The following is a 19,834-nucleotide window of genomic DNA, read 5'->3' as shown; positions in this document are numbered from 1 at the left end:
TCGCTGTTTCAATGAGGAATGGACTGACAAATATGCGTTCATTTTAACACCTGCAAGTACCAAACCTATGTGCTTAACATGCTTAAAGACAGTGTCTCCGTATGGCCATCACGCCATTTGTGCCAAAGTTCAAAGCAATGGCTTCAAACCCAAAATGCCATTTCTCTCATTGAGCAGTGTTTTACAGTTAAAGTTACTGTCAATAATTATTGTTTGCGCCATAATGATAGAGCTTGTCATTTATGTTCTGTACGTGTGAACATGTACTGTACTACTTGCACATGTTGTCTTTTTTGACCAGCAGTGTTTTACAGTTACAAAATGTACTGTCAATATTCATTGTTTGCACCTTAATGACAGATCTTGTCAATTATTTAGTGTACATGTGTAAACATTGTACTTGCATGTTTTTGTTTTTGTTTTTGTTTTGGTATCGTTATTTTAAGTCAAGAAAATGTTTTGTTAGTTTATTTTTATTTAATCAGAACATGCATTGTATTTTTGTTTGGTCAAAAGAAAACCACCTTTACCACCTTCGACCTGCCTTGTACTTGACCGACATTGATAAACGGACCCATGCTTGTATGAAAAAAAAAAACGATTGTGGACCTTCAAGATTTGTATTTGAGGACCCCTGCATTAAATAAGGCTGGATGATTAATTATTATTGTATTATCAGTTAGGATTGTTGAATGCATATACAAGTCCTGTTATACAAGTATATCCGTCAATAAAATAAACAAGAACAAACACCTCAAAATGATGTTTTTCTTTTCTTTAATAGACTCACAACATTACAGCACCACATAAAGTAGCCACGTTTCAAGTGCAAATGAATTATAAGTACGCATCAGACTTCAAAGACGGGTCGCAAAACTGTAGCATTCCTATTACACAGTACTCTTACACTGAACACAAAAGCACTGAGCATTTCTTTATAAAATGCTAATAGCAGTGTTGCAGCATGAATGTGAATAGCCCTCATCTGAGAATCGGGTCTCAGGGGTCAGTAAAGTCAGATCCAAAAAGAATGCTTTCTTTTTCTATTTCCCTACTTTTGGTTGGAGAAAATGTCCAGTTTACATGATATGCATGTAATATTTTACAAATGTGCTCGGAATGTGTTTACTGCATCAAATTCATGAATGTAAAAGCGATGGCACCGTTTCATCTCAAAGATTAACATGCAAGCTGCAATATTTAAGTGTGTGTGTGTGTGTGTGTGTGTGTGTGCTAGCCAAATCTGTATGCATTCATCAAGAACATGGATTGACCATCATTAAATCAAAATATTGAGCTCAAGTTTTGATTTTCTGCAGAAAGTGCTTCTGCCAATTAAAGCTTAAAACAAAAAATTGTGTAAACAAAAATTACAACATTTGTGACCTATTAATGAGGCCAAACATCATTACCTTCAAAAGTGTGTAAACTGATAAGATGGCAAACCCATAAGAGCTGGATGATTGGAGAGAATACAGTGGTATGAAAAAGTAATTCTGCATAAAATCACCATCAAATGTGATCTGATCTTTGTCAAAATCACACAGATGTAAAAACAGTGTCTGCTTGAACTAAAACCACCCACACATTTATAGGTTTTCATATTTTAATAAGTATAGCATGCAAACAATGACAGAAGGGGGGGAAATAAGTAAGTGAACCCTCTGCCTAAGGAGACTTAAAGAGCAATTTAAAGCAATTTTTACCAAACAATTTAAGTCAGGTGTGTGCCCAATCACTGATGAGTGGTTTAAATCTGCCCTGCCCACTATAAAACACACACCTGGTAAGAATTGTCTTGATGAGAAGCATTGTCTGATGTGCATCATTGCTCGGTCAAAAGAGCCGTCTGAAGACTTGTGATCAAGGATTGTTGATTTGTATAAAGCTGGGAAAGGATACAAAACCAGCTCTAAAAGTCTGGATGTTCATCAATCGACAGTCAGAGAAGATAGCTGCAAATGGAGTGAGTGTGGCACTGTTACTTCTTTCCCAAAGAGTGGCCGTCCACCAAAGATGACGCCAAGAGTTCAGCGCAGAATAGAGTTAAAAAAGAACCCTAAAGTGTCTGCCAAACACTTACAGAAATCACTGGCACAGTCAAATATCTCTGTGCACACATCAACTATATGTAAAACTATGGCCAAGAATAGTGTTCATGGGAGTACTCCACAAAGGAAGCCACTGCTGTCTAAAAAAAAACATTGTTGCTTGTTTAATGTTTGCACAAAGGCAACTGGACACTCCACAGAAGTTTAGTTGAATTGTTTGGGAGGAACACACAACGTCATGTGTGGAGGAAAAATGGAACAGCTCACCAACATCGATACTTCATCCCCACCGTGAAGCATGGTGGAGGGAGCATCATGATTTGGGGCTTTTTTGCTTTCTCAGGGCCTGAAGAACTTGCAATCATTAATGGAAGAATTAATTCAAAAATTTATCAGGATGATTTGTAGGAAAACCTGAGGCCGTCTGTCAGACAGTTGAAGCTATAAAGAGGATGGATGCTGCAACAAGACAATGATACAAAACACAGACGTAAATAAACTTCAGAATGGTTTCAGAAGAACAAAATACACGTTCTGGAGTAGCAAAGTCAAAGTCCAGACTTTAACACGATTGAGATGCTTTGGCAAAACAGCGATTCATGCCAGACATCCCAGGAGTCTGACTGAACTACAGCAGTTTTGTAGAGAAGAATGGGCCAAGATTAGTCCTGATTAGGGATGGGAATCGAAATTCGATTCCAATTCCGAACCGGTTCCTAGTGTTTCAAGGCCTCGACATCACAATGAAAAAGCCTTAACGATCCCTTTAAAGATTCCTAAAGACGTGTGTTGCGTCAGCACGTGACGTGACGTGTCTTGTTGTCCAGACGCATCTAACTAGCATGGCGCCAAGAACCACTCGCTCCAAAGTTCAGCTACACTTCACCAGGAAAGAGGGTGAAAATGAAAGATTACGATGGTTTAGCACGAGCATTGCAGCCGTAAACATAACAATAACAGCGCATAGGTTCAAACGCTTGAAAGAGTGTCTTCACTTCACGAGGAAAAATTACAACAAAGCGACTTGTAGTCATTGCAAGGTGGAGATAACTGCGTCGGGGGGGAATACGACTGTACTGTCCTCACCGAGACGCTAAGGCTCAGTCCTGGCTATACAGCGAGCTAAAGTCCCAATGACGATGCAGAAGACGTTGGTAAAATATGCTGACTTTATTCAGCCGTCGTTATGACACCATCACTTGAAGAGTGAAACTAAAAATAGAAATGAAACAAATCAATTCCGTCCCCAATAACAAACAGGTTCGCATCAACATAAATCAGCGATGATTAGCTGCTAATACAGTAATAAAACAAAGTTAGCATGCGTTCGCTAGCATTAGCACATCATTCAAACCACTACACAACTGGATTTAAGTGTCCGATCACGAGTGGAAACACACAGCAACAACAACAGAAAAATGATACATACAGGAGTTGCCTCTGTAGATATTTTAAAACCATTAACAAAGAACGTAGGCTCGTAGCAGTGTTTCCCTCTCTCACTAACTCGCTGGGATGCTTTGTAACTGCACTTCTTCTTCGCTTGTAAGCGCGCTCTTCTTCACGTGAGCGCGTTCTTCTTCGCGTGAGTAAGCGCAAGGGCGCCCCCACTTGAGTGTGAACGCACACTAAAAACTAAAAGCCATGCATTTCAATATAATGGTAAATAATACACTTTAACACATATTGCCAAAGGCAGAACAACGACCTATAAGCCAATATATACCTTTTTTTTTTTAAATTTCTATTAGAAAAATGTTTCAGTAAAATTTTACACATTGTTGTGTATTTGCCACTTATTTCCACAGTTACCATTGAGACTTTGGGCCTCTTTTGACCTCTTTGTGAGTTTGTAAGGTTTTGACTTCTGATTAAACAAACTCGATGCCAATCAAAACGTTTGTTCTTCTTTTTCCCCAAATTAGAATTGATAAGAGAATCGTTAAAGAATCGAATCGTTAGGCAATATCGATAATGGAATCGGAATCGTAGAAATCATATCAATTCCCATCCCTAGGCCTGATTGATGTGCCAGATTGATCTGCAGCTGCAGGAAGAATCTGGTTGAAGTTATTGCTCCCAAAGGGGTCGGGGGCACAAAATATTAAATGTCATGGTTCACTTACTTATTTTTCCCCCTTCTGTCATTGTTTGTATACTATCCTCATAAAAATACAAAAACCTATAAATGTTTGGGTGGCGGTCGTTAAAGCTGACAGTTTTTTCATCTGTGTGGTTTTGACAAAGATCACATTTGATGGTAATTTTATGCAGAAAATATGAGAAATTCAAAAGTTCAGATACTTTTTCATACCACTGTATCTTCTTTTTACTCAGGTCACTCACACACGTTCAGTTTATTTTTCCTTTCAGGCATTCCAGTAAGCATTACTTTGCTGTCCAATTAAAAACCCTTCTTCAAAGTCAATAGTGGTTTACTATTCCAAGGACACAATCATTCATTTTCATTTAAAAATCAAGGCAGTTCAATAATGCAAGTACTTTTGCTCCAAAGAACCAAAATAATCATGTTTGTGAATAAAGAGGAGAGAGAAATATTAAATGTGGTCGATCCAAAAGCTAAAACACACATTTGTTTCCCCAGGCAAACAAACTAAAAAATATTTTTTCATCTGCAGAAAAAAACAAAGAAAATATGCATTCATGTTTAGGTTTTTGGTTGATTGGGGGGGCGGTTAAACAAATTGTATTTATTATTTTATCATTTATTGTGTATCTTGGACAAAAGATAAACATACAGCAGGCATTTTCCGTTTTTCAGGCACAAAAAAACATTTAATAGTCTACTCCTACAGTTTGCGTGGGTGAATTAAAATGAGAAAACATGGCTCAGATTCACCTTGGGACTGATTGAGTCAAACCAATAAGTAAAAATTATTTTAAATGTAAATGTTAAACAGGTTGTGGAGGTGTTTAATTACATCTGAGCTTGCAATTGAAAGCAGCACTTCAAATTACTGGATTATTCATAACTATCAACTTCTGTGGGGATTTTATATTAATCTACCATATTTTCTCACATTTAAAAATTAAGAGGCCATGTGTCAAACTCATTGCACATCCATTGTTTTATCATATAATTTGTTTTATTTCATGTAAAACTAAGAAATATTCTTGATTTGGTTGATGAGCATGTAAATGCTAAATTTACATGGATACAGGAAAGACATAGCTCCGGTATTGTACCACGATGTGCGTGACTGATAGGTGATTATAAGCAATCTTGTTGGCATATGTGCTGAGAAAGGCATAGCTATGGTATCTTGTTTACAATGTTCCATTGGAATTCCAAAACAGGCTGTTTTTTCAAAATAATATATCATAAATAAAATAGATATTGAACCACAATCAGAAAGATAAGGGTGTCTGTACATCACATGAAGTAATGACTGCTGCCTTTCCCTCATGCTGAGAAACTGTTTGGCACAAAGAGCAAACTTTACAAATATTGTACACTTTGAATAAACTCAACCCTTAATAATAAGTTCACTTGTTGATGGAAACTTAAAGTCACCCATCTGTGACACTGTAGCAGTTTTTTTGCATTACAGTAGCCGCTACCATTCAGTGATATTGAATATTATGTTATCCATTATATTCACCATTAATAAATAATCTTCTTCTGCAAAAGTTTTCACTAAAAAAATTACATTCCTGTTTACATTTAAGTGCAAAAATGTGATGACAAAAAAAAAGATGCATCATTGCACTTTAGAGTTAAGCTTCTTTGGAATGTTATAATACAAGGAAACCTCCGGTAGAAGATGAGATGAAATGGGGTGACATGAATGTCAACTCACTTCTAAAAAGAAAACTCCACATGCAAGTTCTCCATTGTGTTTAGCTCCAATTAATGAGTTATAAAACAAGCAAATCCTTCTCGAATTATAGGTCTCCTTTGTTACTTTGTGGTTTCTGGAGGCTTTCTTGGTTCTGCTTATTTAGTGCATCCAAAGCTGTTTGGGTCTCCTTCTGATCCTCTATGGAGCAGTTGGATACAGCGTTGGCCACTAGGCAGAACTTGCGAAGGAGGATCTCTCTGAGGAGCAAATAAACCCATGGGTCCAGGATCTGATTGAGCGAAGCCAAGCGAATAGCGGTCAGGAAGAAGTTGCAGTCCAATTGGACGTCTCGCACCGAGTAGGGCTGGGAGCTCTCTTCTGACGAATTGCATTCATGGGAGGACACCTGCGTGGAGATCATCTTCAACATCAGCACCTGAGGAGGTAGACAGTCATTCAGTCCATTCACCAACAAAATATCTTCCACCAGGGTAATATTCACGATAAAACACTCTAAAATATTATGTCTCAGTAATCTTCAATGAAAATCTAAAACAAAACTGTTTAGACTAATGATCTTGTACATACTGTACATAACTAACACTAATGTGGTCCATTTGTTTTGTTCCGATTCAGGGGCTAAATCGATACAGCTGTCTTCCTTTCTGTTTGGGGCGTTTGTGTTCACAAGGCATATCGTCTGTACCAGCTAAATGTAAACAAAGGCCATGTGCGACCCAACTTCACTCTCATTACATCACAACTCATCACATCTTAAATCACATTAAATTATTAATATTATTTGTCACCCATACCAGGTATGCAATAAAAAGTTGTACTGGATTCACTTTGTATTAGTCTTTTTCCTGTTTCACAAAGGTAAGCAGCAACCTGACAAAGCCATGATAGCAATGATTTCACATCCAAGTATGTAGCTCTTCATATAAACAGTATATGGCGGAAAACACAGACAAGACTGAAAAAGCAGTTTCTGCTCTTGCACCCCTCTTTAAAATAAACTTCTGTATTTCAAACCAAAATAACTGTTGTGTTTGATGGAACAATATGTTTATATGCTGTCATAGCAGATTCATGGTGTATTAAGCCCCGGAACTATTTTTAATTTGTCCGTCTTACCCTGGAAACCCCCGTTTACAGACGTTGCCCAGCCGCTTTTGTTTCAACCCAGCCATAAAAACAAGGTAAGTAATTATATTTATAATTCAAAATGTCTGTCATTTTTAGCTTAGAATCATTAATCGATGTCTAATATATCGTTTAAAAAAAAAAAAAAAGACTTTTTTTATTATATTATATTTTAAACGTTTAAACGAATTACGTCACAATGAAAAAAATGGTGTCTGTAAATAAGTCACGGATATTTACCTCATAACTATCGCTTAATTGTATTTTTTTTTTTTTTTGTTACTGTTGCATTTTCCCCGATATGTTAGATGATATATAATCGATCCAAACATAGAAAAATTGAAGAAAAAAAAAAAAGTTTAAAAGGGTTAATATATAAAAGAGAACATCCCGACCACTCCTTGATGTATGTGATTTCTGCATCGCGACCATTATTATACTACCATGTTTCACCCATAAAATCCCCCCAAAATCCGGCTGTGGCCATTCACATCTGTGTCTTGACACTCGATGATACATGCTACATGGAGTTTTTGGATCGCAACAAGGTAAGTACGCGATACTATCTCGTTAAAATCATGGCGCCTCTAATTATGCTCTCGCGTGCCCTCGCCTCCAGTTAGGGTTTTGCTGTTTATTTATTTATTTTTTTTAAATGCCCTCCTGTTCAAAACGTTTCTTCTCCCAGAAAAAATGAGATTTTAAGCTTTCCAATAATGTATCACACATGCCTATAGGACAGTTTTGAAATTTGGCCAAATTGGGGGTCTCAGAGCGGAACTTCAACTCACCTGAGTGTTTTCCGCCATATACAGTATATTTCAAACGGAGTGGTATCGGCCAATACTGCACAGCCAGGTATCAGTATCGGGGCCAAAAAATTATATTGGTGTAATACTAGTATTGATGGATAGAATAGAATATAGACAGAATAGATACAGCTCAAGGAAGAAAGAATATAATGACCAAACTAATGTTAATGACACCAGTGTCAAGCCCCAGAAGGCAAGCACAATAGTTATTATTATGAACAAAACCTCAAAAAAAGGTAACTTGTTACTACGGCACCGGACTGGCATTTGCTTCAAATCCCCAGCAGGTTCGAAAATGCTGGAAGAAAAGTTCATTGATTGATAAAACGAAGATTAAGTACAAGATTAATCTCATTTGTGAAACTCCAAGGAGGCAATGTAATGGCTTGAGATTGCAGTGCTTCTTCTGGAACAGCCTCGTTAATCTTCAGTGATGTAACGTGACAATTTAGAAGTCTACAGAAATATTGTGTCCGTCTATTTCAGGGGTGTCCAAACTTTTTGCAAAGGGGGCCAGATTTGGTGTGGTAAAAATGTGGAGGGCCGACCTTGGCTGACGTCCTTTACGTAGAACAATATATTTAAGGAAATGTTAGCAAGCCATTCTGTTTGTCAGATTTGCTTCATTATTTTTTTTTTGTGCTGAAACGATGAATCGATTAACTCCAGTATTCGATTAAAGGAAAAAAAATTGAATTTTGCTGCTTCGAGTATTCGTTTAATTATAGTGATACACTGCCCTCTAGTCTGCCTCATTTCACATGGCTGAATTCAGCTGCTCCATGTTAAAACCAACATAAGCCAAGTTTTTGTTTGAGCTAATTTGTTGTTTTTTTTAAAGGATTCGTAATTTAGTTTATTGGTATATTTAGCATTTTTTTTGTGGGAATGTGTGTCTGGACCATTTGTCAAGAGCATTTAAAAAAAAAAAAAAATAAGCGTTAGTGTTTTATAGCATTTAAGCTAGCAGACATTTGCTATGTAAATTAGCCATTGTTCTTTTGTCAATCCTTATTTATTTTTTATACCGTTTGAGACTCAGCTCAGGTATTTTAATTTTTCATGTTCCTCATCCGATTACTCGATTATTCGAACTAACTAATTCATCGATTAATCGACTACTAAAATAATCAATAGCTGCAGTCCTAATTTTTTAAAATTAATAATTTCAACAAATCTCGCAACTAGCCTTTGTGGCGTTCTCTTTCGACTCTCGGGCTCTTGCGAAATACTGGTGTTATATGTAATAATACTGCTGTAAAATTAAACAAGCTTCAAGTTGCTTCAATTTCTCGCTTCTTCCTTGTAATCTTTTCGTACATGTTGTCAGCGTGTCTTGTTTGGTAATATCGCCTCTGGTAATATCGCCTAACATTGAACTATATAAAAACAGCGCACTGTCTCTTTGCAAATGAGGCAGACACAGCTGTTGCGTATTTTAGTGAAGAAATAGTCCAATTTCCACCTATCCCTAAAGCGTCGGCCGTCGCAGTCAACAGTTTTTGTTGATTGTTGCCATTTTAGAAAATTGGGAGTAAAGGGTCACACGGGGTAATGTTGCTTAGAGTGCTGCTTCCTTTTAGTGGGTAAATGAGGAGCAGCATTTAGTGTGTAAGCTACTTCATATGCTGGTAGCAGTACTGCTGACCAATTTATTAAGTCTATGCGGGCCAGATGTTAATGATTATTATGACAGAGGCTGGGGGCCGGATGAAATTTGACCGAGGGCCGCATTTGGCCCCCGGGCCGGACTTTGGACATGTCTGGTCTGTTTGGTAGATCCTTCATCGTATATAATGACCCAAAACATGCTATCAAACCAACAAATGAGATCACCATGAGAAAGAAATTGAATGTTTTGGACATGCAAATTTAAACCCAATTGAGCACGTGCTTTCCCTTCCAATGGGGAGATCGAAAAGCCAAAACAAACAAACAAACAGTTTAAATAAACTGTTGAAAAAGCCTGGAAAAAGTTTATAAAAGGAGAATGCTTTTGAAAGTTTAGGTGATATCAGGGGTTAACAGCCTTGATGTTTGTGCTCTGAAGGAACTGCAGCTAAATACTGTATTTAGTCTACTCTTTCATTTTTCTGCCCCAATATTATTTTAAATAAACATATGAAACTACGCTAGAATGGAAAATATCTTCTACTGTAGGTTGGGAACCAGATCGAGTTGTAAATACCTGAAATGTCATCTTTTGACAAATATTTATTAATTGACAAAAGCACCACATGTTTTCAGCATCCAGCAAGACAAAGGAACCAGCCTCACACTTCCAATCCTTTTGGTCGGTAGAGTATGATGTAATGCTGTGCTGCATTACCTCATTTGTTTTTTTATTCCTTGACATTTAGGAAAAGCGTACGCTAAACATCCCCCTAAATTAGCATAGTTCCCGTTTGCCAAAATGCTTTTGAATTACGGTACTATAATACCTAATCGATTTTGCTTCTTCTATTGATGTGACTTATGCTTCTGCCATAGACAACAATGTCACAGAACAACGACCCCGCTTTACTCACACTGGTACCACAGACATTCGCATTTAAAAAAACGTTCTTGGTCGAAAAATTACACGATACCGACAATGCATGCTCTCATAACACACGGAGCAGACCCCTGAAACAGAACTGTGCTAAGTGAATTGGCCCTTAATGGATGGCAGGGGCCGGGTTTCAGCTGGAAATGTGAGGGTGGAATTGAACCATTCATTTGCTCAAAGCCTGTCAATGGGAAGAAACACAGGAGAGATGAACTTACAACAATCTTCACGGTTTGGGAATATGTATACAAGTACATTTTCAGGATCTTAGAAAGTACACACCGTGAAGTACAGTAATTGCTTTTTAGAGTTCTATTTGAAGCACAGAAATGGACATCTTTTTTTGGCTCGAGTGAGATCAAACAGAACATTGCGGCGTCTGCTCTTGTTAGCGTGCTGCTGAAAGAAGATGAAGCACCTCCAGAGACCCACAGCTGCAAATCTGTGTGTGTGTGTCTGGATGTGTGTCTGTGTGCATGTGTGTCCATATCTGGCTGTCAAATTGTTTGTGGATTACGACATGGGAATAGAATGTTAAGTTTTATACCGTAGTACCTCATGGCACCATGAGTAAATATACTGGTACAGTCACTTGAGCATGCATTCAGTTCAATGATAATGGGGAAATTAACACATTTTCTTATTGTGATGCTTTTTATTATGCTTTTAAGCTTTATCATTACTCACTAGATGGACAGAAAAGCGATGACATCATGGATTACCAGGAAGCATTTCTTGTGCCTAGATTTAAGATGACCTTCCAATTTGGTGTCTATATTTGATTTTTATGACTCTCTACATGCTGTAGGTATTAGATTGTAGTAGCCAATGTCCAATATCACACATCTTAACTCATTTCATTAAGGTAAACTATTAAGGCTGCAACAACTAATCAATCAAATAGATCAAAATCAATTAATAAATTAGTTGCCAACTAATTTGATAATCGATTTTCGATGGCAGCTATGAACAGTCCCGTTTTGGCCTTTAATTGTGTGTAAAGTGAGGAGTGTGCCAGTGATTAGAACAAGAGAGAGAGAGTTCACTGCTGCTGCTGCTGTGGGGTTGCTGTCCAAAGTGTCGAGAGTTAGATTGTCTTTTGTGTATTTACATCCAGTGTGCCTCTGTCAGAGGTGAGTAAATGAAGCAAATTGTATTGTGCGTATTCTTTGCTGATGAGACATTCGTACTTAGCACGAAGTGCTAAGCTAGTAAGCGATTATGCTAATTAGTGTCTTAAGTGTCTGTTTGTATTGTGTTTTGGAGAATCATATTAGCACTTTAGTTATTGTTAGATAGTAAAGTTATCTCATTTCTTTTTTTAAAGATACCACACACATAAACCCATTCATATAACAGCTTACAGTCTCCTTTCAACACAAATTCAATCTGTAAATTGTCATACAAGAGAGTGTGCTTTGAAATTAGATTTGGATTGAATTTATGAACAACTGTTTGAAAAAGAAAACTGATTCATTACCGTCTGCCTCCTCCTTATTCGATTTTGTTTAGATTGTTTAAAGAAAATAAATGAGTCATTGGCACAATTTATATCAGCCCTTTGCCCACAAGAAAAAAAATGTCCGTCTGCACAACATTTTTGTTTTTTAATGAACAGGAATTTTGTCTGATTTGTGTACAGAGGAATTATTTTTAGGTGTTATACTCAGAACCTTTATTCACAACTTCAACAAGTTTTATATACTTAAAAAAAGTACCGTTGTAGACTACAATACAGTTAAGTCAGGAAGCTGTAATAAAATATTATTTTTGAAGGAAATAGTCATCCATTATGTCTGCATTGTTACTTGCAACATGCCTAAAAAAAACTTTGAAAAAGTTAAATTGTGAAGGTAATTGAGAAAAGTGACATTTATCTGATTAATCGATTATAAAAATAATCGTAAGTTGCACCCCTATAAAATATGCAATCATACATATTGGGTTAACATCCAAGATTTGTTTTATAGTTTTCCACAGAATGAATATTTTTAGGTGCTGGCTCATGAGGAAATGCGTCGGGCTTCTTTATTGTGCAGTGTTTTGACAGGTCAACACATTATGACCATGTGTACAAATCTAATGAGATGCAAAAGAGTTGTGTCAAATTGTTTTCTTTCAAAATGGGAAAAAAAAAATGTTTTGATTGATACTGCCTGATTGAGAGCTGAAGTTTGAATGGTAAAGAGTTGCGGGCTACTGTGTCATTTTATAATATTATAGACAGCTTTCCTTATGCACAGAGTGAGTTCTCACTCTTATAAAGGTTACAGGCACAATAGTAAACTTTCATAATGTTGTACCTCTCTGACAATATCATCCAAAGTCACTCAGTTCAACAGCATGCCGTTTTCTGTAATGATGTTTTGTAGCCTCACAAGTACTTCCTGATTCACTGATTAATCATGCAGTACCATCTTGCAAACCTTAAATGTCCAACCACTTTCTCTGTCATCTGATGTTTGAGCTAAGCAGGAAAAAGAGGCGAGAGCTGCAGGCGTGACCGGGAATCAACTATCTGGTTGAATACAATGTCAAAGTGCAAAGCGGTTCTTACAGATGTTTAAATTTTTGTCTGTAAAGTTTAGTTAAAATTTTGTTTGAAAAGTTCTGTCGGAAATACACTTAATTCCCTCATTAAAAGAAGAGGAAACAATGTCACGAAAAGCTTTTGTTGGCGGGGAAACGAGTTTTTTGTTGTTCCGCGAACTAATACATCATACCTAATGCTTAATGTGGATTGGCCACCTTTTGTTCTGATGGTGAGCCAATCAGGGGAAAGAGGCAGAGCTGCAGATGTGACCAGAAAGCGCTTTCTGCTTGAATACAATGGTGGCATGCAAAGGGTTTCTTTGTAGATAGTACAATTTCCCAAGTTTTGTCCGAAATACACTTAATTTCCTCATTAAAAGAGGAGCAAAGAATATCACTAAAAGCTTTTTTGACAGGAATCAAAATTTTCGCAACTGTGACGAGCAGAGTCATTGTCCAGTCAGCAGCCGGATATTTTCTGAAGGTTCTTCCCCTGAAACAGTTTTTGATTGGATGTTTCCCAGATTAATATGTGGTTATTTATTTGTAACGGATAATCTAGAACAATCAATCTGGCGTGCCAGCTGAGAAGTTTTGTAAATTATCCTAAATAAATAAATATATCAGAAACGTCTCCTATTTCTTTTCTCATTTTATTTTATGAATGATATTTATTTACTTCAAAAATGTATCTTTGTTCATCTTGAAAACAAATAAACAACTTCGATAACTGAGCAGATGAATATGAACCAATCACATTCAAATGCAGGCTAGTTGTGAGTTAGAAAAGGAAACAGTTTTGGTAGGCTTTTTCAAACATTTGTTTTGCTTTGACTGACTGGAATTTGGAAGCGCCTCCACCTTGACTAAGGGGAAGTTCCAGATGGACCAAGAAAGCCTCAAAGCACTGCCACCACCAAATTCTACTGTCGTTATTTTGTTATATTGGTTTTGTGAAGTCTTATACAGTATTTGTGTAAAGCACAGTACCTTGTGAAATTATGGCCCAAAAGTTCAACCTTGGTTTTATGAGACCATAACATAGTTTCCCATTCAGAGAGGAGATGTCAAATATGTCAGCGCTTCACCCCCTATACTTCCTTGGTTCCCCATATGTAAAGAGAGGAAAGGTACTTGCCAGAGATTTCTGTAGCTCCTTCAGTGCTGCTGTTGGCCTCTTGGCAGCCTTCCTGAACAATTTTCTTCTCATATTTTTATCCATTTTAAAGGCTCTTCCAGTTCTTGTTATAATATCAGAGTTGTTCCACATGTTCTCCAAATGATAATGACTGTCTTAATTCACTAATGCCCTTGAAATTATTCTGTGCCCTTCACCTGACTGATACCTTTAGATAATGGGTTCCATCTGCTGTAGAAGCTCCAAGGCTGAATTTCACATACTTTAAAGATAAAAGTTGTGTGATGACTCTCATTTACAACGACTTTGCTTGGTTAACCCTTTCAGGAGCAGTGGTCACTACAGTGGGCATCTTTTCAAAAGTTATCACTGTCTTACCTCGTTCGCTGCCAGGCCAGTTTTTAGAGTATGTGTTGTGGTAGTTAGTAAATGAGGGAAATTGATATTGAAAACACCTTTTAACGGCAGTAGACGTCCAATCCATTTCAACTGAGAGGGGCAAAGAGATCACTTGATTGCTTCCAACCCTTCCAGTTAAAATGGATTGGACGTGTATTGCCGTCAATGACAACCAAAGAGTTAAGCTATGTGAGGTCAGAAAACAAAAATAAATAACGAAAATTCCCAGCGCAAAATACACACGAGTTACATGTCTTTCTTCATTTTTTTAATCACAATTTGTTTCAGTCAATTATTTCAACTTTTATCTTATTCATCAAATTTTATTTGGAACTATGTATATGGCAGAAAACACAGACAAGGCTGAAAAAGCAATTTCTGCTCTTGCACCCCTAGCTCTTTAAAATAAACTGCTTATTTTAAGCCAAAAGAACTGTTGTGGTTAATAGAACAATATGTTTATATGCTGCCATAGCAGTTTCATGGCGCATTAAGCCCCAGAACTATTTTTAATTTGCCCGTTTTACCCTAGAGACCCCCGTTTACAGACGCCGCGCAATCGCTTTTGTTGCAAACCGACCATAAAAAGAAGGTTAGTAATTATATTTTTCATTCGAAATGTCTATAATTTTCAGCTAAGAATCATTAATTGATGTCTAATAATTAGTTAAAAAAAAAAAAGACTTTATAAAATTATTAACTCACATATTTTATACTTTTAAACAATTTACGTCACAATGAAAAAAAAAACAGTCTGTAAATAGGTCACGGATATCTACTTCATAACTATCACTTAATTGTATATATATATATATATATATATATATATATATATATATATATATATATATATATATATATATATATATATATATATATATTTTTTTTTTTTTTTTTTTTTTTACTCTCGCATTTCCCCTGATATTTTAGATGATACATAATATAAAAAAATTTTTAAAAGGGTAAATATTTGAAAAAGAAAATCTCAACCATTCCTTGACATCTGCGATTTCTGCATTGCAACCCTTGTTATATTACCATGTTTCACCCATAAAATCCCCCAAAGTCCGGCTGTGGCCATTCACAGCTGTGTCTTGACACTCGGTGAGACATGCAACACAGTTTTTGGATCGAAGCAAGGTAAGTACGCGATAATATCTTGTTAAAATCATGTTGTCTTTATTTATGCTCTCTCATTCTGTCACCTCGATTTAGGGGCTTAAATTTTTGTTTTTGTTTTTAAATGCCCTCCCGTTCCAACCCCCCCCCCCCAAAATGGAGATTTTAAGCTTTCCAATGATGTATCACACATGCATAAGGACAATTTTGTCCTTTTGTCCTTAATCATCAGCGGATTTTAAGGGGGGGGGGGGGGGGCCCCGGTGGCCGAAAAGTGTCATTGCATGAAATTGACTTTCCTACATATATAAAAGTTGTAAAGCAATAAAACTGCAACAAAAATGAATGAAATTTTTTAAAAAATCTTTATAATGGGTAAAAAAAAAATCGAACAGATCATGTGACTAGCACCTTTGACGATCATTTGCTTTGATTATAATTTTCAAAAAAATAAAAACATTAGGGGAGGGCAATTCTATTTTTCAAATGATTTTTTTCTTTGATTGAAAATATTTTTTTTTGATGGAAGCAACTTTTTGGGGGATTGAATGATTTAGACACAAATGTCCTACCCATAATGTGGCCAAAACACAAAAAGGATTGGTTCAATCAACGAAAAAAAAAAGAAAAATTAAGTGTTTCAATGCAAATTTTTCAATCTCAAATATTTTTTCGCATTCAAAAACGTTTTCTATGATTGAATTTTTTTTTTTTTTTTTGATTGAAGTGATTTTTCTTTTTGAAAATATATATTTTTTGACGCAACTTATTTTTGATTGAATAATAAAGACAAAAATGTCCTTACCAAAATGTGGCCCAAACACAAATCTACATTACTTCAATCCAAAAAGTTGCTTAATAAAATAATAATTAAAAAAAATAAATAAATAAATTAAAAAAAAAAAAAAAAAAAAAAAACTCCATTCGAAAAAAAAATGTGAAGAAAAATAGCTTTTACATGCATTTTTTTTAGTTTCAAATTTATTTGTGCTTTCAAACACCTTTTTTTTTTGAAGCGGCTTTTTTAGGATTGAAAATATGTATTTTGATTGAAGGAAGTTTTTTTTTTTTTTTATTGAAGCAACTTTTTTTAAAATTGAATAATAAGGACACAAATTTACCTCCATATGGCTCCGCCCAGGGGATACAATTTTTGACTGGGGTAACTACATTGGCACGACACCAGTGGGCGTACCATATTCAATGGATGACGATCTTGGCGAAAAGTATTGCCTAAGCAGCCTGATATAGAATTCCCCTCAAGAATGATGGGAAACAAAAAACGCTCATTGTCAATTTATTATTCCTGTAAGTTAATTTTACTGCTGACACTACGTTTCGGGGTCATCAACATGTTGTGCCCCCCCTGCCCCAAAGGTCAAACTCCACCTATTAGTTTAATTAATTCATTCATTTAAATTATTTACACTTATCTATTAATTACAATTGAAAAATAAGTGCGAGTAACACTAATACTACAATTGGATGTCAAATGGAGGCCGCAAAATATTGTACTGTGGGCCGCTAGTTTGAGACCCCAATCATACATTAATATATTGTAATAAAAACATTAAAGGAAATAACGATCCCAAAAAATCCTCAATTTGTGCAAGGAAGAGTTAATTCTAACACAGCTGCATTCCTAGATGTCTTATATTTCAATGAGTTGCACGTAAACAACCTGGTATATGAACAGGCATGCAAACATTTAAATTTATGTAGCTATATCCGGCTCGTGGGGGGGGGGGCTTACATGCCCAAAGTGCCCCTTTCGACTGGGCTTTTTTTGTTTTCTTTTTTTGGTGCGTATGTGTGTGCTGGTCAACTCTGCAGGCACGCCACCGAGTACTTTAACACTGAAAACACCTTTAAAAAATATATATACATATATTAAAACAACATATTTATATATATGTTCCTCTGTGATCTGGGTGTGTGGTGGGGAGTCTGGTGGTTGAAAACAAACGGTCTTACCCTATTAAACCATGTTCGAGCAAATAGTGAAAATTCTTACACCAAGTTTATTGTGGGGATTTTAAAAATATAATTAATAATACGTAATTTTCTCTGATAGTTTTCTTCTTTAATAATTACCGATCGCCCCATGGTTATTTCGAGCTATGAATCTTAATGTGATAATTTGGTCATTCAATTTCTATGTATTTTGTGGTAAAATTTATATTTTTATTTTGTTCCCCGGTCGTCACTCTTGTTAAGTGTTCTGTCTCCTCTCTCTTTACAATGTTATTGAGAAAGACATTAAGAAAGCTTTGAAAATAAAAGCTACCGGGGAATCTGATGTTTAAAAATTTCAGATCATTATGTAGACATGCCTCATAAGGAAAGGAGGTTGCGGGACTAAAAAAAAAAAAAAAAGGGCTTGATGAGGCTGCTAAAAGTAGTGGATCCCTCATCAGCTGGGTGAAGAGCACAATTCGTAAGAATAACACTGTTTGCAAGGATATTAAGGTATAAAATGCAACAATAATAAACACGATTACAATATTATTGTTCTACAACATTTTACGTCATTATTGATTATAAGGTGCTAGAGTTGTCAAATATGGACACTAATGAAATAATAGTTTTGAAAAAACTCTGCTGATGGGGGCTCAGTGAACATCTGATGTGGTTTGTTCTCAGATGAACAACAAGTTGAGGAAGGAAGTTTTTATATAGAGGTTGAAGGAACAAAAGAGGCAAAGACTGAGTCACAGCCAGAAAGTGTTGATGACAGTGTTGATTTCTATTCACTATTACCCCCTCCCAATTAATGTTGCAGTCACAGCCAATTATACTGTAAATCTGGTTAAACTGAAAGTTATGTTGTTGGAAAGTGTTTTAAATTCTTATTCATGTGCCCCTTTTGATATATGAGCACCTGCCCCTCCACAGGTCTCTGCACGGCTCAGAGCTATATGCATTGGCTTAATAAAAGTTAGGAAGGATGGTTTTAACACATGGACGTTAATCCTGCAAAGGATGTAGTGATGAAAACATACCAGTAGAGGAGACCAGCACACAAGCAGGACGCACATAATCCCCATGAGTTGAATGACCGTCTCCGTAGTCAGTCTTTCCCAATGTTTGGAGGCCTGTGAGGTACCAGACTTGGTTTTACAGCGAATAATCAGGCCGCGAATGGTCACCACGTTGCAGGACACAGTGACAAGTAGTGAGAAAATCCCCAGTAAGGCAAAAGTGAAGGAGAAAAAGATGTTGCCTGGTACTTCTCTGTCCCCGGTGCTGATAAAGCACCACGTTCCTGGCCACTGGCGCGTGTACTTCCCGACTCCCGCGACTGGCAGGAGGGCGAAAAGCAACACTAAGCACCAGATGACCACCAAAGTCTGCTTGGTCACGCTGGTCTTCATGTGGTTGGAGTACCAGTGCGGGTTGGTGATAGCTGTGGCCCTCTCGATGGCCATGACACTGGCCATGAAAAGCGCGCACAGGCCGAAAGTGGTCATGCACACGCCGAAGAAGGCGCACAAGTTGCCCGATGAGTCGATGCGCTCCCAACTCAAATCGGACCGATAAACCGAGATCACTATCGGACTCGTTAGGAGCTGGCCAAACAGGTCGGTCAGGGCTAGAGAGCCAATGCAAAGCAAGAAGGATTTCTTCCTCCGGTTTTCCTTCTTCCTATAGGAGATGTAGACCAGGATGAGAGCCAGAGAGTTGCCAACCATGCCCGTAGCCATCATGGTGATGGGGAAAACCACCGACACGTAACTGCAAGCAGCGTCAGTCCTGGTGGCGTTTTCTCCCCCCGCTGACTTGGAAACATTAGATGTCAGCATGGCTCCTATTCTGCTTTGCGAGCCCTCCAGAAAGTTACACTTGTCCGAAGTCATCCCTTCGGAAGAGTTATGATGCAGAGACGGATCAAAAAAGCCGTAGATGTGCGCAGCATCTCTTCGGAGGTCCACTCTGAGCGGAGGAGTATGTGCGTTAAAGCGCCCCCAGTTCTTCTTGCCCGCCGGAGGCGGGACTTGCGGAGGACTGGCGCCTCCTGAAAGTTAAGTGCTTCAAAAGCATGAGTACCGTTTAAAATTCATGTTTAAAAGAATGACGTTTTCCAGTGTTTCATTATTTCCAGTTATTGAATAACAACCATGCAGTGGCTTTTTTTTTTGTATCTCAATGAGCACTGCCAACCTCCCAGTTAAAATGGATTGGACGTCTACCGTGGACAATATCATCTGATAAGCGCCCTAAACCCCTGAAGCCTGATTTATGACATCCTTGGTCAAGATTTTTTTCTGATGTGTTTTTATTCTTCT

At 37.1% G+C, this 19,834-nt stretch overlaps 1 protein-coding gene across 1 annotated transcript; it reads right to left on the bottom strand.

Annotated features, from left to right (window-relative positions):
• Nucleotides 1-771: 771 nt before the first annotated feature.
• Nucleotides 772-19,469, bottom strand: ptger3 (prostaglandin E receptor 3 (subtype EP3)). The gene is made up of 2 exons (XM_057842342.1): nucleotides 18,551-19,469; nucleotides 772-6,290 (listed from the first exon to the last, which is right to left on the bottom strand). Exons 1-2 carry the CDS (start codon nucleotides 19,403-19,405, stop codon nucleotides 5,958-5,960), a joined length of 1,188 nt encoding a protein of 395 aa, XP_057698325.1. The 5' UTR covers nucleotides 19,406-19,469; the 3' UTR covers nucleotides 772-5,957.
• Between the last annotated feature and the right edge of the window lie 365 nt (nucleotides 19,470-19,834).

The sequence above is a fragment of the Corythoichthys intestinalis genome, chromosome 7, assembly GCF_030265065.1.
Source record: "Corythoichthys intestinalis isolate RoL2023-P3 chromosome 7, ASM3026506v1, whole genome shotgun sequence".
Taxonomy (NCBI): domain Eukaryota; kingdom Metazoa; phylum Chordata; class Actinopteri; order Syngnathiformes; family Syngnathidae; genus Corythoichthys; species Corythoichthys intestinalis.
Note: the sequence above shows the minus strand (reverse complement) of the source record. Positions and strands in the feature narration are given on the sequence as shown.

Bases quoted from the DNA above. Each gene is read 5' to 3' on its own strand.
- ptger3 (XM_057842342.1), bottom strand. From the start codon at position 19,405: ATGACTTCGGACAAGTGTAACTTTCTGGAGGGCTCGCAAAGCAGAATA. The intron at 6,291-18,550 runs GTATGTTTTCAT...CTACCTCCTCAG, and splicing joins TGTGCTGGTCTCCTCTACTG to GTGCTGATGTTGAAGATGAT.